Below are 23,990 nucleotides of genomic sequence, written 5' to 3'. Positions count from 1 at the left end.
ACCTGAGCCAAAGGCAGAGGCTTTAACCCCCTGAGCCAAAGGCAGAGGCTTTAACCCCCTGAGCCAAAGGCAGAGGCTTTAACCCACTGAGCCACCCAGCGCCCCTGGTTTGAGATTCTTGAGCGAGTCCTGGGACACATAGGGCTAACACAGGCTCCTCACTGCCCAAGCAGAGGAGACGTGCCTTGAACCTCAGAATGCACCAAGGAGGTAGTCCTTGCTCCTGGATGGGAAGTGGAAAGCGAAGGGGTTGGAGCCCCACGGCCTGGGGAATTAGATCCTTCCCTGTAACAACACCAAAATAAAAATAACAAAAAGAGAGAGCTAAAGGGGGCAGTGTTCTGCAGGGCACGGACCTAGGTCATGTCATGTCTCTGGTAGAGTCTGTGTGAGTCAGAAGGTTTCTAGATGTGCTCGTCCAGCTGCACAGCAGAAGGAATGGCATGTGTACAAGGAAAAGCTTGGTGTTCCCATACACGCTGCAATCTACCATGAGGGAAAGGACCGTGGATACTCATTATTTATTCCTCACTTTCTTTTACTCCACAGTGTGAGGTCCCCTACTTTGTGTAAAGTACTGTGTCACTTAAAATAGAAAATGCAGCTTAGTGTGTTCTTTTTAGTTTAGTATGTTCTTGCCTTTGAGAGTTTTAAGGTCTGCAGTATCAATGTGTAAGATTTATCTTAAATATTTGGTGATTTCTATTGGGTCCCCCTGTCCCATGAGAGCAAGTGACTCACAAAACTCCAAGGGCCCCATATACGCATGCCCAGACACAGTTCAGCTCTGCAGCAGGTGGAGACTCCCAAAAGAAAATAGCACTGTCATGTATTGACAATTTACTACATGCCAAATAAAAGTCCTTTTTTTAAAAAAATTTTATTTATTTAACAGACAGAGATCACAAGGAGGCAGAGAGGCAGGCAGAGAGAGAGGAAGAAACAGGTTCCTCGCTGAGCAGAGAGCCCGATTCGGGGCTCGATCCCAAGACCCTGGGATCATGACCTGAGCCAAAGGCAGAGGCTTTAACCCCCTGAGCCAAAGGCAGAGGCTTTAACCCCCTGAGCCAAAGGCAGAGGCTTTAACCCACTGAGCCACCCAGCGCCCCTGGTTTGAGATTCTTGAGCGAGTCCTGGGACACATGGGGCTAACACAGGCTCCTCACTGCCCAAGCAGAGGAGACGTGCCTTGAACCTCAGAATGCACCAAGGAGGTAGTCCTTGCTCCTGGATGGGAAGTGGAAAGCAAAGGGGTTGGAGCCCCATGGCCTGGGGAATTAGTGTTGGGCCGGGGCAGGTGAAGGAAATCAAGTGTGTTGGGAGCATAATAGGACATGATCACCTCATATCCACCCCTTGTGGAGGCACTGGTGGGACAAGCAATAGGCCTGGAGTAGCGGAGCCTGAGTCCTACCGAAGTGCCCTTTGGTATCAGACCAGAAGGCGACCAGCAGCGAGAGTAACACCAGAGCAACAATGTCACGGCGGTGACATCATGGGCAGACACGCCTATCAGGGATATGGGAGGTTCAGAACTCTAGGCTGCTCCCTCCAGGAGACCCCATCCCTGATTGGGGTGCTCTCTTGGGTTCCCGATGCGCCATGGGCTCTAGGCTTCTCTGCTGTGTGGCGCTTTGTCTCCTGGGAGCAGGTGAGTTCTAGGCACAGTGTGCACGCCTCCGATGTGTTTTGCCAGCCTGTGATACAGGCTTGCTGATGACGGTTGCAGCAGGAGGCCTCCCTCTATGCTCTGTGCTCAGCTTCTTTCTGTCTCCTTCCCAACAGGCCCAGTGACATCTGGGGTCATCCAAACTCCAAGACACCTGATCAAAACAAGAGGACAGAAAGTGACACTGAGATGTTCCCCTGTCTCTGGACATCTATCTGTGTACTGGTACCAACAGGTTCAGGGCCAGGGCCCCCGGTTTCTCATTTCCTATTACAATAGGGCAGAGAGAGACAAAGGAGACATGCCAGAACGGTTCTCAGCTCAACAGTTCAGTAACTCCAGCTCCCAGCTAAACCTGAGCTTGCTGGAGCCAGGAGACTCCGCCCTGTATCTCTGTGCCAGCAGTGAACACAGCCCTACGCGATCAGCAGCCTACTGTACAAAAATCCTCCCCACAACCCCCAGGTCAGGAAGTGATGGCAAGGGTGGCGGTGCCAGCCACAGAGTCCCGGGGCCCTGGGAAAGCAGACAGGCTTCTCCCCAACGCTCATTCTGCTGCTTCTGTGTGTGGCACGTCTTAGAGCTCACAGAAATCATGCAAGATACGTATCATGTTACCTGCTTACATATATGAGGGGAAGTAGCTTTCCTGGGTCTTCTATTTCAGAACTGGCAGAGTGAGGAACAGTTCTGTTCCTTGACACCTGGGCTCCCTGCCCCCTTATGGGATTGTTCCCTCCCCGGGCTTCCCTTGCTAGGTCCTGGTGAGCAGGGTGGGAAAGACCACCCGCCTCAGGTGATGATTCAAGGAATGGGACTTCAAGGCGAAGAATAGCCATTGATCCTTCCCTGTAACAACAACAACAAAATAAAAATAACAAAAAGAGAGAGCTAAAGGGTGCAGTGTTCTGCAGGGCACAGACCTAGGTCATGTCATGTCTCTGGTAGAGGCTGTGTGAGTTGGAAGGTTTCTAGATGTGCTCGTCCAGCTGCACAGCAGAAGGAATGGCATGTGTACAAGGAAAAGCTTGGTGTTCCCATACACGCTGCAATCTACCATGAGGGAAAGGACCGTGGATACTCATTATTTATTCCTCACTTTCTTTTACTCCACAGTGTGAGGTCCCCTACTTTGTGTAAAGTACTGTGTCACTTAAAATAGAAAATGCAGCTTAGTGTGTTCTTTTTAGTTTAGTATGTTTCTTGCCTTTGAGAGTTTTAAGGTCTGCAGTATCAATGTGTAAGATTTATCTTAAATATTTGGTGATTTCTATTGGGTCCCCCTGTCCCATGAGAGCAAGTGACTCACAAAACTCCAAGGGCCCCATATACGCATGCCCAGACACAGTTCAGCTCTGCAGCAGGTGGAGACTCCCAAAAGAAAATAGCACTGTCATGTATTGACAATTTACTACATGCCAAATAAAAGTCCTTTTTTAAAAAAAATTTTATTTATTTAACAGACAGAGATCACAAGGAGGCAGAGAGGCAGGCAGAGAGAGAGGAAGAAACAGGTTCCTCGCTGAGCAGAGAGCCCGATTCGGGGCTTGATCCCAAGACCCTGGGATCATGACCTGAGCCAAAAGCAGAGGCTTTAACCCCCTGAGCCAAAGGCAGAGGCTTTAACCCACTGAGCCACCCAGCGCCCCTGGTTTGAGATTCTTGAGCGAGTCCTGGGACACATAGGGCTAACACAGGCTCCTCACTGCCCAAGCAGAGGAGACATGCCTTGAACCTCTGAATGCACCAAGGAGGTAGTCCTTGCTCCTGGATGGGAAGTGGAAAGCGAAGGGGTTGGAGCCCCATGGCCTGGGGAATTAGTGTTGGGCCGGGGCAGGTGAAGGAAATCAAGTGTGTTGGGAGCATAATAGGACATGATCACCTCATATCCGCCCCTTGTGGAGGCACTGGTGGGACAAGCAATAGGCCTGGAGTAGCGGAGCCTGAGCCCTACCGAAGTGCCCTTTGGGATCAGACCAGAAGGCCACCAGCAGCGAGAGTAACACCAGAGCAACAATGTCACGGCGCTGACATCATGGGCAGACACGCCTATCAGGGAAATGGGAGGTTCAGAACTCTAGGCTGCTCCCTCCAGGAGACCCCATCCCTGGTTGGGGTGCTGTCTTGGGTTCCCGATGCGCCATGAGCTCTAGGCTTCTCTGCTGTGTGGCGCTTTGTCTCCTGGGAGCAGGTGAGTTCTAGGCACAGTGTGCACGCCTCCGATGTGTTTTGCCAGCCTGTGATACAGGCTTGCTGATGACGGTTGCAGCAGGAGGCCTCCCTCTATGCTCTGTGCTCAGCTTCTTTCTGTCTCCTCCCCAACAGGCCCAGTGGCATCTGGGGTCACCCAAACTCCAAGACACCTGATCAAAACAAGAGGACAGAAAGTGACACTGAGATGTTCCCCTGTCTCTGGACATCTATCTGTGTACTGGTACCAACAGGTTCAGGGCCAGGGCCCCCGGTTTCTCATTCAGTATTACAATCAGAAAGAGAGAGACAAAGGAGACATGCCAGAACGGTTCTCAGCTCAACAGTTCAGTAACTCCAGCTCCCAGCTGGACCTGGACTTGCTGGAGTTGGAAGACTCAGCCCTGTATCTCTGTGCCAGCAGTGAACACAGCCCTACGCGATCAGCAGCCTACTGTACAAAAATCCTCCCCACAACCCCCAGGTCAGGAAGTGATGGCAAGGGTGGCGGTGCCAGCCACAGAGTCCCGGGGCCCTGGGAGGGCAGACGGGCTTCTCCCCAACGCTCATTCTTCTGCTTCTGTGTGTGGCACGTCTTAGAGCTCACAGAAATCATGCAAGATACGTATCATGTTACCTGCTTACATATATGAGGGGAAGTAGCTTTCCTGGGTCTTCTATTTCAGAACTGGCAGAGCGAGGAACAGTTCTGTTCCTTGACACCTGGGCTCCCTGCCTCCTTATGGGATTGTTCCCTCCCCGGGCTTCCCTTGCTAGGTCCTGGTGAGCAGGGTGGGAAAGACCACCCGCCTCAGGTGATGATTCAAGGAATGTGACTTCAAGGCGAAGAATAGCCATTGATCCTTCCCTGTAACAACAACACCAAAATAAAAATAACAAAAAGAGAGAGCTAAAGGGGGCAGTGTTCTGCAGGGCACGGACCTAGCTCATGTCATGTCTCTGGTAGAGGCTGTGTGAGTCGGAAGGTTTCTAGATGTGCTCGTCTAGCTGCACAGCAGAAGGAATGGCATGTGTACAAGGAAAAGCTTGGTGTTCCCATACACGCTGCAATCTACCATGAGGGAAAGGACCGTGGATACTCATTATTTATTCCTCACTTTCTTTTACTCCACCGTGTGAGGTCCCCTACTTTGTGTAAAGTACTGTGTCACTTAAAATAGAAAATGCGGCTTAGTGTGTTCTTTTTAGTTTAGTATGTTTCTTGCCTTTGAGAGTTTTAAGGTCTGCAGTATCAATGTGTAAGATTTATCTTAAATATTTGGTGATTTCTATTGGGTCCCCCTGTCCCATGAGAGCAAGTGACTCACAAAACTCCAAGGGCCCCATATACGCATGCCCAGACACAGTTCAGCTCTGCAGCAGGTGGAGACTCCCAAAAGGAAATAGCACTGTCATGTATTGACAATTTACTACATGCCAAATAAAAGTCCTTTTTTTAAAAAAATTTTATTTATTTAGCAGACAGAGATCACAAGGAGGCGGAGAGGCAGGCAGAGAGAGAGGAAGAAACAGGTTCCTCGCTGAGCAGAGAGCCCGATTTGGGGCTCAATCCCAAGACCCTGGGATCATGACCTGAGCTAAAGGAAGAGGCTTTAACCCCCTGAGCCAAAGGCAGAGGCTTTAACCCACTGAGCCACCCAGCGCCCCTGGTTTGAGATTCTTGAGCGAGTCCTGGGACACATAGGGCTAACACAGGCTCCTCACTGCCCAAGCAGAGGAGACATGCCTTGAACCTCTGAATGCACCAAGGAGGTAGTCCCTGCTCCTGGATGGGAAATGGAAAGCAAAGGGGTTGGAGCCCCATGGCCTGGGGAATTAGTGTTGGGCCGGGGCAGGTGAAGGAAATCAAGTGTGTTGGGAGCATAATAGGACATGATCACCTCATATCCGCCCCTTGTGGAGGCACTGGTGGGACAAGCAATAGGCCTGGAGTAGCGGAGCCTGAGCCCTACCGAAGTGCCCTTTGGGATCAGACCAGAAGGCCACCAGCAGCGAGAGTAACACCAGAGCAACAATGTCACGGCGCTGACATCATGGGCAGACACGCCTATCAGGGAAATGGGAGGTTCAGAACTCTAGGCTGCTCCCTCCAGGAGACCCCATCCCTGGTTGGGGTGCTGTCTTGGGTTCCCGATGCGCCATGGGCTCTAGGCTTCTCTGCTGTGTGGCGCTTTGTCTCCTGGGAGCAGGTGAGTTCTAGGCACAGTGTGCATGCCTCCGATGTGTTTTACCAGCCTGTGATACAGGCTTGCTGATGACGGTTGCAGCAGGAGGCCTCCCTCTATGCTCTGTGCTCAGCTTCTTTCTGTCTCCTCCCCAACAGGCCCAGTGGCATCTGGGGTCACCCAAACTCCAAGACACCTGATCAAAACAAGAGGACAGAAATTGACACTGAGATGTTCCTTTGTCTCTGGACATCTATTTGTGTACTGGTACCAATAGGTTCAGGGCCAGGGCCCCCGGTTTCTCATTTCCTATTACAATAGGGAAGAGAGAGACAAAGGAGACATGCCAGAACGGTTCTCAGCTCGACAGTTCAGTAACTCCAGCTCCCAGCTGAACCTGGACTTGCTGGAGTTGGAAGACTCAGCCCTGTATCTCTGTGCCAGCAGTGAACACAGCCCTACGCGATCAGCAGCCTACTGTACAAAAATCCTCCCCACAACCCCCAGGTCAGGAAGTGATGGCAAGGGTGGCGGTGCCAGCCACAGTGGCCCGGGGCCCTGGGAAAGCAGACGGGCCTCTCCCCAACGCTCATTCTGCTGCTTCTGTGTGTGGCATGTCTTAGAGCTCACAGAAATCATGCAAGATACGTATCATGTTACCTGCTTACATATATGAGGGGAAGTAGCTTTCCTGGGTCTTCTATTTCAGAACTGGCAGAGCGAGGAACAGTTCTGTTCCTTGACACCTGGGCTCCCTGCCCCCTTATGGGATTGTTCCCTCCCCGGGCTTCCCTTGCTAGGTCCTGGTGAGCAGGGTGGGAAAGACCACCCGCCTCAGGTGATGATTCAAGGAATGGGACTTCAAGGCGAAGAATAGCCATTGATCCTTCCCTGTAACAACAACAACAAAATAAAAATAACAAAAAGAGAGAGCTAAAGGGGGCAGTGTTCTGCAGGGCACAGACCTAGCTCATGTCATGTCTCTGGTAGAGGCTGTGTGAGTCGGAAGGTTTCTAGATGTGCTCGTCCAGCTGCACAGCAGAAGGAATGGCATGTGTACAAGGAAAAGCTTGGTGTTCCCATACACGCTGCAATCTACCATGAGGGAAAGGACCGTGGATACTCATTATTTATTCCTCACTTTCTTTTACTCCACAGTGTGAGGTCCCCTACTTTGTGTAAAGTACTGTATCACTTAAAATAGAAAATGCGGCTTAGTGTGTTCTTTTTAGTTTAGTATGTTTCTTGCCTTTGAGAGTTTTAAGGTCTGCAGCATCAATGTGTAAGATTTATCTTAAATATTTGGTGATTTCTATTGGGTCCCCCTGTCCCATGAGAGCAAGTGACTCACAAAACTCCAAGGGCCCCATATACGCATGCCCAGACACAGTTCAGCTCTGCAGCAGGTGGAGACTCCCAAAAGAAAATAGCACTGTCATGTATTGACAATTTACTACATGCCAAATAAAAGTCCTTTTTTAAAAAAAAATTTATTTATTTAACAGACAGAGATCACAAGGAGGCGGAGAGGCAGGCAGAGAGAGGGGAAGAAACAGGTTCCTCGCTGAGCAGAGAGCCCGATTCGGGGCTCGATCCCAAGACCCTGGGATCATGACCTGAGCCAAAAGCAGAGGCTTTAACCCCCTGAGCCAAAGGCAGAGGCTTTAACCCACTGAGCCACCCAGCGCCCCTGGTTTGAGATTCTTGAGCGAGTCCTGGGACACATAGGGCTAACACAGGCTCCTCACTGCCCAAGCAGAGGAGACATGCCTTGAACCTCTGAATGCACCAAGGAGGTAGTCCTTGCTCCTGGATGGGAAGTGGAAAGCGAAGGGGTTGGAGCCCCATGGCCTGGGGAATTAGTGTTGGGCCGGGGCAGGTGAAGGAAATCAAGTGTGTTGGGAGCATAATAGGACATGATCACCTCATATCCGCCCCTTGTGGAGGCACTGGTGGGACAAGCAATAGGCCTGGAGTAGCGGAGCCTGAGCCCTACCGAAGTGCCCTTTGGGATCAGACCAGAAGGCCACCAGCAGCGAGAGTAACACCAGAGCAACAATGTCACGGCGCTGACATCATGGGCAGACACGCCTATCAGGGAAAATGGGAGGTTCAGAACTCTAGGCTGCTCCCTCCAGGAGACCCCATCCCTGGTTGGGGTGCTGTCTTGGGTTCCCGATGCGCCATGAGCTCTAGGCTTCTCTGCTGTGTGGCGCTTTGTCTCCTGGGAGCAGGTGAGTTCTAGGCACAGTGTGCACGCCTCCGATGTGTTTTGCCAGCCTGTGATACAGGCTTGCTGATGACGGTTGCAGCAGGAGGCCTCCCTCTATGCTCTGTGCTCAGCTTCTTTCTGTCTCCTTCCCAACAGGCCCAGTGACATCTGGGGTCACCCAAACTCCGGACACCTGATCAAAACAAGAGGACAGAAAGTGACACTGAGATGTTCCCCTGTCTCTGGACATCTATCTGTGTACTGGTACCAACAGGTTCAGGGCCAGGGCCCCCGGTTTCTCATTCAGTATTACAATCAGAAAGAGAGAGACAAAGGAGACATGCCAGAACGGTTCTCAGCTCAACAGTTCAGTAACTCCAGCTCCCAGCTGGACCTGGACTTGCTGGAGTTGGAAGACTCAGCCCTGTATCTCTGTGCCAGCAGTGAACACAGCCCTACGCGATCAGCAGCCTACTGTACAAAAATCCTCCCCACAACCCCCAGGTCAGGAAGTGATGGCAAGGGTGGCGGTGCCAGCCACAGAGTCCCGGGGCCCTGGGAAAGCAGACGGGCTTCTCCCCAACGCACATTCTTCTGCTTCTGTGTGTGGCACGTCTTAGAGCTCACAGAAATCATGCAAGATACGTATCATGTTACCTGCTTACATATATGAGGGGAAGTAGCTTTCCTGGGTCTTCTATTTCAGAACTGGCAGAGCGAGGAACAGTTCTGTTCCTTGACACCTGGGCTCCCTGCCTCCTTATGGGATTGTTCCCTCCCCGGGCTTCCCTTGCTAGGTCCTGGTGAGCAGGGTGGGAAAGACCACCCGCCTCAGGTGATGATTCAAGGAATGTGACTTCAAGGCGAAGAATAGCCATTGATCCTTCCCTGTAACAACAACACCAAAATAAAAATAACAAAAAGAGAGAGCTAAAGGGGGCAGTGTTCTGCAGGGCACGGACCTAGCTCATGTCATGTCTCTGGTAGAGGCTGTGTGAGTCGAAAGGTTTCTAGATGTGCTCGTCTAGCTGCACAGCAGAAGGAATGGCATGTGTACAAGGAAAAGCTTGGTGTTCCCATACACGCTGCAATCTACCATGAGGGAAAGGACCGTGGATACTCATTATTTATTCCTCACTTTCTTTTACTCCACCGTGTGAGGTCCCCTACTTTGTGTAAAGTACTGTGTCACTTAAAATAGAAAATGCAGCTTAGTGTGTTCTTTTTAGTTTAGTATGTTTCTTGCCTTTGAGAGTTTTAAGGTCTGCAGCATCAATGTGTAAGATTTATCTTAAATATTTGGTGATTTCTATTGGGGTCCCCTTGTCCCATGAGAGCAAGTGACTCACAAAACTCCAAGGGCCCCATATACGCATGCCCAGACACAGTTCAGCTCTGCAGCAGGTGGAGACTCCCAAAAGAAAATAGCACTGTCATGTATTGACAATTTACTACATGCCAAATAAAAGTCCTTTTTTTAAAAAAATTTTATTTATTTAACAGACAGAGATCACAAGGAGGCGGAGAGGCATGCAGAGAGAGAGGAAGAAACAGGTTCCTCGCTGAGCAGAGAGCCCGATTTGGGGCTCAATCCCAAGACCCTGGGATCATGACCTGAGCTAAAGGAAGAGGCTTTAACCCCCTGAGCCAAAGGCAGAGGCTTTAACCCACTGAGCCACCCAGCGCCCCTGGTTTGAGATTCTTGAGCGAGTCCTGGGACACATAGGGCTAACACAGGCTCCTCACTGCCTGAGCAGAGGAGACATGCCTTGAACCTCTGAATGCACCAAGGAGGTAGTCCCTGCTCCTGGATGGGAAATGGAAAGCAAAGGGGTTGGAGCCCCATGGCCTGGGGAATTAGTGTTGGGCCGGGGCAGGTGAAGGAAATCAAGTGTGTTGGGAGCATAATAGGACATGATCACCTCATATCCGCCCCTTGTGGAGGCACTGGTGGGACAAGCAATAGGCCTGGAGTAGCGGAGCCTGAGCCCTACCGAAGTGCCCTTTGGGATCAGACCAGAAGGCCACCAGCAGCGAGAGTAACACCAGAGCAACAATGTCACGGCGCTGACATCATGGGCAGACACGCCTATCAGGGAAATGGGAGGTTCAGAACTCTAGGCTGCTTCCTCCAGGAGACCCCATCCCTGGTTGGGGTGCTCTCTTGGTTCCTGATGCGCCATGGGCTCTAGGCCTTCTCTGCTGTGTGGCGCTTTGTCTCCTGGGAGCAGGTGAGTTCTAGGCACAGTGTGCATGCCTCCGATGTGTTTTACCAGCCTGTGATACAGGCTTGCTGATGACGGTTGCAGCAGGAGGCCTCCCTCTATGCTCTGTGCTCAGCTTCTTTCTGTCTCCTCCCCAACAGGCCCAGTGGCATCTGGGGTCACCCAAACTCCAAGACACCTGATCAAAACAAGAGGACAGAAAGTGACACTGAGATGTTCCTTTGTCTCTGGACATCTATTTGTGTACTGGTACCAATAGGTTCAGGGCCAGGGCCCCCGGTTTCTCATTTCCTATTACAATAGGGAAGAGAGAGACAAAGGAGACATGCCAGAACGGTTCTCAGCTCGACAGTTCAGTAACTCCAGCTCCCAGCTGGACCTGGACTTGCTGGAGTTGGAAGACTCAGCCCTGTATCTCTGTGCCAGCAGTGAACACAGCCCTACGCGATCAGCAGCCTACTGTACAAAAATCCTCCCACAACCCCAGGTCAGGAAGTGATGGCAAGAGTGGCGGTGCCAGCCACAGTGGCCCGGGGCCCTGGGAAAGCAGACGGGCCTCTCCCCAACGCTCATTCTGCTGCTTCTGTGTGTGGCACGTCTTAGAGCTCACAGAAATCATGCAAGATACGTATCATGTTACCTGCTTACATATATGAGGGGAAGTAGCTTTCCTGGGTCTTCTATTTCAGAACTGGCAGAGCGAGGAACAGTTCTGTTCCTTGACACCTGGGCTCCCTGCCCCCTTATGGGATTGTTCCCTCCCCGGGCTTCCCTTGCTAGGTCCTGGTGAGCAGGGTGGGAAAGACCACCCGCCTCAGGTGATGATTCAAGGAATGGGACTTCAAGGCGAAGAATAGCCATTGATCCTTCCCTGTAACAACAACAACAAAATAAAAATAACAAAAAGAGAGAGCTAAAGGGGGCAATGTTCTGCAGGGCACAGACCTAGCTCATGTCATGTCTCTGGTAGAGGCTGTGTGAGTCGGAAGGTTTCTAGATGTGCTCGTCCAGCTGCACAGCAGAAGGAATGGCATGTGTACAAGGAAAAGCTTGGTGTTCCCATACACGCTGCAATCTACCATGAGGGAAAGGACCGTGGATACTCATTATTTATTCCTCACTTTCTTTTACTCCACAGTGTGAGGTCCCCTACTTTGTGTAAAGTACTGTATCACTTAAAATAGAAAATGCGGCTTAGTGTGTTCTTTTTAGTTTAGTATGTTTCTTGCCTTTGAGAGTTTTAAGATCTGCAGCATCAATGTGTAAGATTTATCTTAAATATTTGGTGATTTCTATTGGGGTCCCCTTTTCCCATGAGAGCAAGTGACGCACAAAACTCCAAGGGCCCCATATACGCATGCCCAGACACAGTTCAGCTCTGCAGCAGGTGGAGACTCCCAAAAGAAAATAGCACTGTCATGTATTGACAATTTACTACATGCCAAATAAAAGTCCTTTTTTTGCAAAATTTCCATGAATTATCAGAAGAAGAAAAAAAGCCTAAGAGACAAGTGCAATTTCTGTTCCCATTTGAAAGATGAGGGGAGTTGTGCTTAAGTTAAAAAACTTGAGCAAATCAAAGAGCTGGTCAGAGGCCGAAGTGGGGCTCAAACTCCGTCTGATGGATTCTTGAGTGATGTGCTGGGTTTACAGCTCTATGCTGTCATGCATGTTCACTGAGACACCTGCCTCAGAGCCAGAACTTTCCTCTATGTCCTTTTCAGCCTGGCTGGCTCTGATGAAATCATTGACAGAGATCAGTTTCCCAGGATAAAGGCGTGTGGAGAAAGACATCCAACTAGGAGCCCCATACACCCAGCTCTAGGTTCCAGCTCCAGCACAACCTGCTAGTCAAGACCCGAGGCCAGTTTCTTGACATGCTGGTCTGAGAATTTTCACGGATAAAATGAGAGTAGTAATATCTATCAGTATCACTCAGAGTACTCCAGAGAAACAGAGCACACACACACACACACACACACACACACACACACACACACGTATGTGTATAATTTAGGTATTATAGAGAATCCACTCATATAGTTGTAGAGGCTGATAAGTCCAACATCTGTAAGTTGGGCCGGTGGTGCTAGAGACCCAGGGAGAGCAGAGATTCAAGTTCAGAGGTTAAGCAGGAAGAGCTGATTCTCCAGTTTGAAGGCCATCAGCTGGGCAATTCTCTCTTACCTGGGGCAGAATCCATCTTTTTGTTCTATTCAGGTCTTCAACTGATTGGATGAGGCTCACCTACATTATGGATGGCAATCTGGTTTACTCTGTTGATTAAAAGGTTATTCTCACCTAATGTTAAAATCTACTTATTTACAAAAGAAACAAAATCTTGCCATTTGCAAGGATGTGGATGGAACTAGAGGGTATTGTGCTAAGCAAAATAAGTCAATCAGAGAAAGACAATTATCATATGACCTCCCTGATATGAGGAATTTGAGAGGCAGGGCGGGAGGTCATGGTGGGGTTAGGGAGGAAGAAATGAAACAAGATGGGACTGGAGAGGGAGACAAGCCATAAGAGACTCTTAATCTCAGGAAAGAAACTGAGGGCTGCTGCGGGGTGGGGCTTGGGATAGGGTAGTTTGGTTATCGACATTGGGGAGGGTATGTGTTATGGTGAGTGCTATGAAATGTGTAAGACTGATGATTCACAGATCTGAACCCCTGGGGCAAATAATATATTATATGTAAGTTAAAAAAAAAAAAAAAAAGAAAGAAACAGAGCTCTGGGCTCTTGCTTTCAGAGGAACTGTGGCACAGATGATCAAGTCTCCTCAATTAAAAAAAAAAAGATTGAATAAAGAAGTGAGGGACTACATAAAAGCGGGGATGGACTGAAACAGACCCACATTTTCTTTTTAATCATGGACCATCTTCTCCATATCTTTCCATTTATTCTACGTATATGGGTTTATAAATATGTTTTTCAAATTATTAAATTAGAAAATTATTCCTACCAACATCCAACCAAAAAAAATCTACCTGTTTAAAAATTAATTGTATCTCTCAGGAACACCCAGAACAGTATTTATCCACATATCTCTGTACCCTACAGCCCAGTCAGGTTAACACATAAAACTAGCCATTGCACCAACTTCCAGGGTTACATAAACATTTAATAAGCATAAAATACCTACCAAGCACATAGTAAGAATCTGGATATCTTGATTCCTTTTGCTAATCTCTGACAGCTTTTTTCACTGTTTCTTTTGTACAAAGGTGAGTATGGACACATTTTACCTAGAACTCCTCTAGCTGGCACAGAAATGGAAATATTTATGCCTGATGATTCATTATGAAATTAACTAGAGCACATGACATCCCTTCCCAAACATTTTGACATCAACTTTATTGACAAATGAATTATATACAATAAGCATTAAACACTTTAAATGATCAGATCAATGTTTTTTTGGTGATTTATGTGTATATACCCATGTAACAACAACCACACTAAGCTATAGAACATTTTTTATCACCCAGAAATTTCCCTCACGCCCCTTTGCAACTCCTGTCTCCAACCCTGACAAACTAATGATTGCAATAGATTACTTTTGCTCAGGCATCTTTTTAATGGATATTTAAAGTCTCTACCTAGGGGCGCCTGGGTGGCTCAGTCAGTTAGGTATCTGCTTCAGCTCAGGTTGTGCTCCTGGAGTCCTGGGATCAAGCCCCATGCTGGGCTCCCTGCTTCTCCCTCTCCCTCTGCTCTCCCCCCCAACCTTGTGCTCTCTCTTTCTCAAGTAAATAAATAAAATCTGGGAAAAAAAAAATAAGGTCTCTACCCATTAAAACAATTCCTCTTTAGTACACAGCTAAATATATTTAAGAGAGGGAGGTGCTTTTGCCAAGTTCTATGGTTAAGAAATGCTTGAAATCATGTGAGATACAGGATCCGTGTTCGGGACAATTCTGTCTGCAGATAGATGATTTGATAAAATGATCATCGAAAGCTCTTCCTAGCTGCTTGAAGCTGTTTTTATAAAATTTATTTACTCATTTTAATTCATTTCTTCTCTCCTGAACCCATTCATTCCAATTATTTTATAATGAAGTTTGACCAAAAGTCTTCCTCTCCAAGGGAAATTATGTTGTGTTCCTATCAGATGCATATGTAGCTGGGCTTCCTGTTCACACACGGCATCTTGGGGCTGAGCAGGCCACAGGCAAGGGCGACATCATTGAGAAATCATTCCGTCTTGGCAGAAGGGTTCCCTTTGCCTGGACCCAGTGTCGAACCCTCAAAACACAAGCCTTGACCTGGAAAAATCCCCCTTTCTCTTCTGGCCTCTCCTGCCACCGTTGTCATGCATCGTGTGTTCTTCTGTCTCTCAGACCAGAAAAGTCCCAGGCACAGATGTGAAACCCACTCCTGGGCCTGCCAGGTCCCAATTCAAGGCTTGACATTATGGTTATAACATCAGGCTTCCCTTCAGTTCCAGTTTTAGTTTCTGTGTCCTCTCCCAGCCCTCAGAGATGCGGATTCACTGAGCCCCCAGATGTGTGATTGTGCTAGAATGAAACCAGCATGGCAGAAGACACAGAATCGTGCCCAGTTCTGGCTATGGGATTTGCAGAGCCTGTGGTTCAAATATTATTAAGAATTTGAAGATCACAACAACAGAGCGCTGAAGACGGTATGGGGTCCTTCTAAGCGTGGGACTGTGGGCAATGGGATACAGTTTCTGAGTTTTGTTTCCTTTATTACTCAATTAATGGAAGTTATTGCTCACAAAAAGGTGTTCCCCATGGGATGGATGTCTCAGATTAAAAAACAAACAAAAAACCAGAACATTTTGACATTTTGACATTTTGACACTGAAATATCACCAGGATATGAACCACAAATCCATGTACTGGTATCAACAAGACCATGGACATGGGCTGAGGCTGATCCATTACTCAGTCGGTCCCGGCGCCTCTCCAAGTGGAGAAGTCCCGAAGACTTACCCTGGAGACTGTCATCTCTCCACAGTCCCTCACACATCTGAATGCCTTTGTGCCTGTGTGTCCTCTGCACCGCTGAGTGGACCTCATCTTCCACAGAGAAAGGTCAATCCCAGGCTTGAGGTGTTTCTGCTTACCGCTGTCTCACCCCAAACATGGGAAGTAAGAGCCCTGCTGAGCACAAAGGTGCTCCGGCCGCATTTGGTAGGTCTCCCGTTAGTGAACTGATAAGAAACAGAGCAAAACAGCTCCTCAAGAGTTGATGAGCCTTACCCTGAAGTTTAGAAACCAGATACCGGGAGAATTGTAGCTGGAATTATGTTAACGGGATGATGGTCAACGAAGGGAAGAGGAAACAGATACTAAAAGGAGTATCTGGGGCACACGAGTCATAAAAGGTATCAGGAAGCCCTAAGGAATTTTCCTCAATTCAAAACTACAGAGATGGGCTTTACATGCAGACGTGAAACCCGTGCACTGATGAGAGATTAGGTCACAGGAATAGAATGTACATAAGGTTACATATTGTTTCACAAAAAGGTGAAGATTGACTTGTAAGACCTGTGTCAATTCAGACAAGTCCTTTCTTCCCATCCTAGGCTGTTGACTTGTACTCTGATGTTTCTCTTTGACCCTCTGCAGAAGGGGTGTGGCCCCTTCCGAGGGTTGGCTCTGGGGCCCAGGCAGGAAGAGTGACATCTCAGAATGACTCCCTGGAGAGCCCCCTCCCAGGCTCAGCAGCCCACAGACCCAGAGGACCCCTCCATCAGCCCTGCCCCTGCCATGAGCGTCAGTCGCCTGTGCTGTGTGGTGTTTTGTCTTCTACAGGCAGGCAAGTCCTGGGTCTCTTTCCTGGGTGAAAATCTCAAGGTCCCAGCCCTAAGCCTTTCCGTTGTGTCTGTGACATCAGCTTTATCTCCTTCCCCACAGGGTCGCTGAATGCTGGAATCACTCAGACCCCCAAATTCCAGGTCCTGGGGACAGGACAGAACATGACACTGAAATGTCACCAGGATATGAACCACAACTCCATGTACTGGTATCGACAAGACCATGGACATGGGCTGAGGCTGATCCATTACTCAGTCGGTCCCAGGGCCTCTGCAAGTGGAGAAGTCCCGGATGGATACAGTGCCTCTCGGCCAAATGTAACGAGCTTCCTTCTCAAGCTGCTGTCCACAGCCCCCTCCCAGACATCTGTGTACTTCTGTGCCAGCAGTGTTCCCACAGCATTGCCCAGCTGCCTCCTCTCTGCACAAAAAAAGGAAGGGGGAGGTCCCGTGCCCCGGGACTCAGCAGAGCCCTCTGCGCACTCCCAGGAGCCCAGAAGCCCTGGAAGCTGCAGTGGTCTGTGCATACAGGGTGAACCTCAGTGTGTGCTGAGACCCAGCTCCAGGGCACTCTCAGCCTGGCCTGGACCAGCCCAGCTGTCAGGTGGCTCTGTCTCCACCTTTGTTCTCTCTGTGCTCAGCAGGTGTTTGTATAAACAATACAATGTATTATTAACAATATAGTGTTAAATCAGATACATCTAGACCCTCTTGTCCCTCCCTGGCACCTCAGCAGCATCTCTCTGTAATGCCCTGGTATAGACTGTGCTCCTGCCAGCCTTTCTCATTGGGGCAGTCCCCCCACAGGTCCCTGCCAGGCCTGTCGTCTCCCCACCTCTGGGCCTATATTCCACAGCTCTCTGGCCCTCTCTGTTCCCACCACACTGCTTGGCTCTCGTCTCTGCCACATCCCTTCCCGTCTCAGAGAACTCCAACTCTATTTCCTTGCACTGGGCATGGACTCTTCCTTTTTGTGACGGCCGACTCCCACTCATGCTCATGTTCAAGGTCCCTGTGAGTGACCGGCCACTTCTGGGCACACCTATTTCCCAGATGAACGGTGGACACAATTAACATGTCTCTCTGTTCTAGATCTTCTGGGTCCTGACTGCAGACTTTTCTTGCAATCAGTTTTTAAGTGCTGGTATCACAGAGACCACATTTTCTGATAACAATACATTGAAGACGAAAATAAAAAACAAAAAGTAGCCTTTATTTAAAAAAAAAAAGCCGAACAACTCATATTAGAAGTTTAAAAACATTATCTTAAATAAATCCTGAGATTTTTCCCAGAAATCTAAATGGGAATTTTTAATGTTTAGAAATAAGAGATACTGAGAATACGAAGGCTGTACTTAGAGGAAAATTTATAGACGCAAAGGACTTAAGAGTTCCAAAAGTAATCATGTAAATATCAAGTTAAGGACATAGGACAAGAACAGAAGAACTTAACCCCAAAGTAGAAGAAGCAAAATCATAAAGATAAAGAACAAAAATAGGTGAAACAAAAAAACAAAATATATTCATGAAACTCAACAATGACAGACACTGCTTTGGAAATGAGCACCGTAAGCAGGACTGAAGAGGAAAGAAGGTGGTAAAAATAACATTAAACATCAAAAAGAAAGGATAGCTAAAAATAGAACAGAGCTCAAACTGCGAAAGAACACTATGAAAATCGCCATTAAATTAGAAAGAAATGAGGATGTATGAAATAATAATGAAACCTAATCAATAGCTAATGCCTACGCATCTCCCGAAACACCAGGCATGGATACTTCTACAGTCCAGTTTTGCAAATTGGTCAACTCATGGGTAATTTCAGTTTTGTACAACATATTCTAGAGAATAGAAAAAGGGAGCTCTCCGACACATTGTGTGAGCTATGGTGAACTGGAGCAGCGTTCCATGTCCTAGGACCAGAGCCCTCGTCAGGAAGTAGAGATGCCCGGTGCTGGCCTCTCCCTACGATGGGCTCCATGATGTTCTATACACTTGTTCTTTGTATCTTGGAAGCAATTCCAGGCACATGGAAAGAATTTTTATCCCTGAGTCCACTTCGCTTAGACTGTAGTCATTTCCCAAGTAGATCTGTAGGACTGTCTCCTTCACCTGCTGGCTCCACGGATGGGTCACCCAGACCCTCTAACACCCACTCACAAGAAAGAGATGAGCAGTAACTCTTGAGTGAGAATAGCGAAACCGTGAAGCAGAGCCTTTTGACAACGTTCCAACAAGTCAACCAAACATTTTTACTGCGTGCATTTGAGTGGCCTTCCCAGTTAGGGGAGCACTCGGCTGTGTTTTCTTGGGCAAGCAGCGGAGACACAGAGCCATAGTCATCCTCCCTGACCCCAGCACCTTGCTCCCACACATTCAGTCCTCTCTGCTCTCATTCTCTCTCTGAAGGAAAGGATGCTTGGAACTCCGGTGAACCCACTGATAAAAGTGGGCAGATGTTAATGGCTAGAAATGAGAAGTTCTGCTCACAGTCAAAGGGAGAATTAAATTAACTATAACACAGCTTCTTAGGTTTCTTACCATGATATTATTCCATGTTATGTACCAGTGTTGAAGGTCAATGAGGTTGAGTCTTCTTCCACAAATAAGCTAGAAGGAACCTAATTTGTAATATCTGGTGACTTATTATGGCATGAGGCTCTGCTGTGGGCTGGGGGACACAATATTACACAAAGACTCGTGAAGGCAGGGAGAAACAACAGTCTTTGACCTGCAGAAGGAAGAGGAGCTGCCAGCTCAGGTAGCTTCCCAGGGCATCTCTTCATCCCTGTATCTCCCAATAAGTCAGTGCATTCGAGAGACTTCTAGGGTGAAATTGAGACCCACCCCCCACCCCAGTGCCCATTCTTGCCGACAAAATGGATAATGTTGAGAGTGTGTCACTGAGAGAATGGAAGGGATGGTGATAGAATAGTTGAGGTCCTGACTTGCAGATGAGACAATGAATTCCCCTTTAGTTCCTTGTATTAAAGGTGCTGTTGACACATCTCAGTGATGATGTCCAGCAGACAGAGGTGTGATGGGTGAAGGAGAAGATGACACAGTGTGAGGCCACTGCCTCCAGACAGCACTGGAACTGAAAAGGACTACCCATGCATTGACTTTGTTAAGAAAGGAGCTTCTAAATACTTAAATTAGTCATCCACATATGCTATAACATAAATCATGTCCCCTGAGGTTGGGGGAATTGATAGAGGTAGTGATGTCACTGTGAGAACTGCCTTGTGCAGACAAGGGACCTCCCTCCTTCTCAGCTCATGCTCACGAGAAAACCTCCACCTGGCGAACCGCCCAGCCCAGCCCTGACTCCACCATGGACCCCAGGCTCCTCTGCTGGGTGACCCTCTGTCTCCTGGGGCAAGGTGAGTCCTCAGAACACCAAGCGGTTTCAGCGAATGCTTATGTGTGAGTGTGAGCGATGATTATGTGCCAAGAGGACAATCCATTTCTCCTGACTGTGCCCGACTTCTGTCTCCCCAGGTCACGCAGGACCCGGAGTCTCCCAGTTCCCCAGGCACAGGGTCACAAAGAGGGGCCAAAATGTAACTCTCAGGTGTGATCCCATTTCTGGTCATGCTGTCCTTTATTGGTACTGACAGACCATAGGGAAAGGCCCGGAGTTTTTGGTTTACTTCCAAAACGCGGATGCAGTGGACAAATCAGGGATGACCAATGATCGGTTGTCGGCCAAGAGGTCTGAGGGGACCTACTCCACTCTGCAGATCCAGCGTGCAGAGCAGGGGGACTCGGCTGTGTACCTCTGTGCCAGCAGTCCCACCACAGTGGGGCACCGTCACCTCCTTGCTCTTCGCAAACCTCAGACTCCTCTCCCCTTGCTGCAGCTGGAGCCCCTAAACTGTCTGCCCTTTGTTCTTCATTTCCTGATGGACAAGAAGTAGATTTGAACATCAGCTGTCCTTTGGGTAGGAAGAGACTCTAGATAAAGCCCGAAATGCATATAAATGTTGGTGGATGAAACCATTCTGACTCATTGGGTTCCAGGAGTCCCAGAGCCAGAGTACAGCTACAAGCCCAGGAATGATGGTCGGGGATACAAGGGGTCTGCTACAGAACTGAGGCTTCTGTTAGTGGACACACCTCCTTGTCTGCACAGATCTGTGGCTGGGCATGTGGAAAGTTCCTGACCACCTTCTTGGGCACATTCTTTCCTCTAAAGCCTCTTCTGTCCCTGAAGCATTGGAAGCCTTCAGCAACAGAGTAGCAGCCTGTCTTCATGTTTGAAGTACAAGTCTTCACTGCTTTTGTGGTGGTGGAGGGACCAGCCCCATAACAATGAGAAGACCTCACTTCCTCTGCCCAGTTTGGGAGGCTCCCTGTCTCTGTTTGTTGTCACTTTTCCAGCACTGTGGGTCCTGGCAGTGAGCCCACAGCACTTGAATGGGCTTCCCCAGCCTCACCTACCCTGATGCCCTGAGTTACTCTGAGATTCCTAGAGATGGTGTGTTTTCTTCGATACCCAAGCCTTCTGAGTTGAAATTATTTCCTCGAATTCTTTGATGTGAGAAGACAGGATATTTTCTTTATAATAGTGCCCCTATTCCCTTTTACTTGTTTTATTTGCTGCATTTATATATTGTTATATTGTTACCTGTTATAAATATAAATAATTATACAGTAATAACATCTTCCACTGGAGTGCGTGAAGCTGTGGATTGGGTCCATGGAATCTAAAGCCATGCTCTGGGTTCATAGGATCATGGATCATGGGTTTCTGGGTGTCCTGAGGAGATAGCCCAGGACTCCTAGACTGGGACAGAATGTCATAGACTCAGCGATGACGGAGGTGTCTTGAGCCTTGCATAGCTGGCAAGGGGGTTACGGTCACCCCAAATCTACTCAGAATTGTGGTAGCTCAGGATACCAAATATCTTTCTCCAGAGAATGAGTGTCCTTGGAAGGGAGTTTTCCTGGTCTTATTTTTTCTCCTATTTATTTGTTTATTTATTTATTTTTAGAGTGGGAGAGAGAGATTCTTAAGCAAGCTCCACTCCTAGCATGGAGCCCGAAGCAGGGCTTGATCCCAGGACCTGAGATCATGACCTGAGCCAAAATAAAGAGTCAGATGCTTAACCGACTGAGCCACCCAGGTACCCCTGGTCTTATTTTAATTGGGGTATCAGCAAAGCACTGTTTGCTCTGCTGCCCTGTGTCTGTGGGAATGAGAAAGTCTAGGGCACAGTTAGGAGTTCCTTATCCTTGGAATGGCATTCTGGGGACTTCCTCCCTGGACCCTGTCTCCAATTTGCTGCCTTTCTCCACACAACCCTGGCAGATTCAGCTTCCTTATAATACACTCTTCACTCCCTGCTGACTAAATGAGCAGATGTAATTTGTACAAACTATCCGTTTAGTGTAGATGATCCTTTGCTTATTTTAATTCCATCCATCCTTATTTTTCCCATTAGATAGTCCATCCTCCTTGATTCCATATTATCTTATAAGATGTCTTGTATTTTTCTTATATTCCGATTTTACTTTTTATTGACACACACTGGACCCCATCTTGAAGGTAATCTCATTGTATCCCTAGTCTTCCGTGGATCTGTATTTTGAAGGGGCCCTTTGGTGGTGGAAGGGACATTTTTGTTTATTTCTAGTAACAGAGATAAAAGAACCTCCTTACACTTCAATCTTCTGTATTTTCCTTCCTATTTTAGACTAAATACTATTTTCTTCCATACCTCCCATTCTGTCCCTCTCCCTTTCATGAGATAGCTTGAAGGAAATTTCATTTAGGCTTAACTACCAGATATGTGATAGCTGTTTAGTAAGAGGGTAGGAGATTAAGCACGGTAGCTCAAAGGAATAGAGTCAGGATTAGGTGTTGGTATTCGGAGTAGGGTTTCAGGAAACTGAGCATAAAATTTGCAGGATGCTACTTCTGGGATAGTCTCCCTGCTGACTCTGCAGCACTTCCCAGCATCCCTTGGGCCATTGCAGAAGAGGCGAAGGTGAAACTGCAGTCATTGGCCACAAGATGGCACTGTGACGCCACTGACATCAAAGGGGGCTCTGAGGTCTGGCTGGGAGAGCAGCCAAGGAGAGGAAAGGGTTAAGAAAAACTTAGGCCTGGATCCAATATCAGGCAGATGTGGAAGAAGTTTTCAGTTATTGCTCAGCTACCTAGCTATGGAAGAGGTGGGAGGTCCCTCTAAACCCTGATGAGCTCCACAGTAGAAGGATTTGGGCAAGGCAGCCTTGACGCCAGGGGCAGGTACAGAGGAGCAACTGTCTCAGAGGAATATGGGAAACCGAGGGGGTGTGGTGTACTCTAAAACTCAGGGCACCACAGCCACACCCATTTCCCCTGCAGGCCTTGCTAAAGAATGTTAGGAGAGGAGTAGCTGACCCTACTTGAGCTGAGTCAGAAGGGACCCTGGGCCAGACAATCTGCACAGGCGGATGCAGTGACATCCCTCGGAGACTCATCTGTCCATTGGAGAAGGGCTTCCAAGCTCCCTTTCTCGGTCCTGTGGATGGAAGGATTTAGGTGGGACAGCCCTCCTCTTGTCCTGCCTCTGCCATGAACCTCAACCTCTTTTGTGTGACTCTTTGGCTGCTGGGAGCAGGTGAGTTCTGGACCCAGCTGGAAATCAGTGCCAAGGTTTTGCAAAATCCCAGCTCCAAGCCCTTCCCTTTCTTTTGCAGATGCAGTTTACTCCTTAAGCCTGGCCTTCCCTTCTGTCTCCCTCTGCAACAGGTCCCATGGAGGCTGAGATCACCCAGACACCAAGATACAGCATTATACAAACAGGAACCGAGAAGACCCTGGAGTGTTCTCAGGATATGAACCATTTTACAATGTTCTGGTATCGACAAGACCCAGGACAGGGGCTGAGGCTGATCTATTATTCAAGTGGCAGCCCAAGCACTACCAAAGGGGATGTTGCCGAAGGGTACAGCGTCTCCTGAAAGGAGCAGAAGTTTTCCCCCTGACCCTGGAGTCTGCCAGCACCAACCAGACCTCTGTGTACCTCTGTGCCAGCAGTGAATCCACAGCGCAGCTCAGCCAGCTGCTGTCTGCACAAAAAGCTCAGCCGCAAGCACGGAGACTCCTTCCTGAGTCCCCACCTCATGATGAGGAAAAAACTGCCCTTACTGAGGCTTTCACCCGACCTGAGCAGGATGGCCCTCAGTGTGAACTGTGCTCCGTCATGTGCAGGGGGAGAGCTCCTAATGTTATTCCATGCAATCTGGAATATTCTGGTAATTGAGTAAAACAGAGGATCAAGTAGCATCTCATGTGAAATTAATATTTCACTTTCTTCTCAATGAACAGGAACAAAGCAGAAAGCAGCTGAGCAGTTTTAAACTCCCTGCATGGTCTGGGATTCTCCAGATCTAAAACTATTACAGAAAAGTTGCCTTGGGGTCAAAACCATTGCATACTCTGCAAAAATTCTCTGGAAGAAAACAAACAAACAAACAAACTCTTAATAACTAGTTATAAAACACACAAGTAGGGGCACCTGGGTGGCTCAGTGGGTTAAATAAAGCCTTTGCCTTCAGCTCAGGTCATGATCTCAGGGTCCTGGGATCTAGCCCCGCATTGGGCTCTCTGCTCATCGGGAAGCCTGCTTCCCCTCTCTCTCTCTGTCTGCCTCTCTGCCTACTTGTGATCTCTCTCTGTCAAATAAATAAATAAATAAAATCTTAAAAAAAAAAAAAAAGCAATAAC

General features: G+C 48.4%; 1 protein-coding gene and 2 gene segments (V, D, J or C); all 3 read left to right on the top strand.

The window, feature by feature from the left end:
* Positions 1-1,278: 1,278 nt before the first annotated feature.
* On the top strand, positions 1,279-4,512 carry LOC116569537. The segment is given in 2 exon segments: positions 1,279-1,651; positions 3,995-4,512. Coding segments are annotated over 2 exon segments (567 nt in total).
* Positions 4,513-16,028: 11,516 nt separating this feature from the next.
* LOC116569536 lies at positions 16,029-17,344 on the top strand. The gene is made up of 3 exons (XM_032305828.1): positions 16,029-16,272; positions 16,371-16,787; positions 17,196-17,344. Exons 1-3 carry the CDS (start codon positions 16,146-16,148, stop codon positions 17,342-17,344), a joined length of 693 nt encoding a protein of 230 aa, XP_032161719.1. The 5' UTR covers positions 16,029-16,145.
* Positions 17,345-22,462: 5,118 nt separating this feature from the next.
* LOC116569535 lies at positions 22,463-23,526 on the top strand. The segment is given in 2 exon segments: positions 22,463-22,881; positions 23,013-23,526. Coding segments are annotated over 2 exon segments (560 nt in total).
* The last annotated feature ends 464 nt before the right edge of the window (positions 23,527-23,990 follow it).

The sequence above is a fragment of the Mustela erminea genome, chromosome 11 (assembly GCF_009829155.1).
Source record: "Mustela erminea isolate mMusErm1 chromosome 11, mMusErm1.Pri, whole genome shotgun sequence".
Lineage (NCBI taxonomy): Eukaryota > Metazoa > Chordata > Mammalia > Carnivora > Mustelidae > Mustela > Mustela erminea.
The sequence above is the reverse complement of the archived record's forward strand: the minus strand, read 5'-3'. Positions and strand labels throughout refer to the sequence as shown.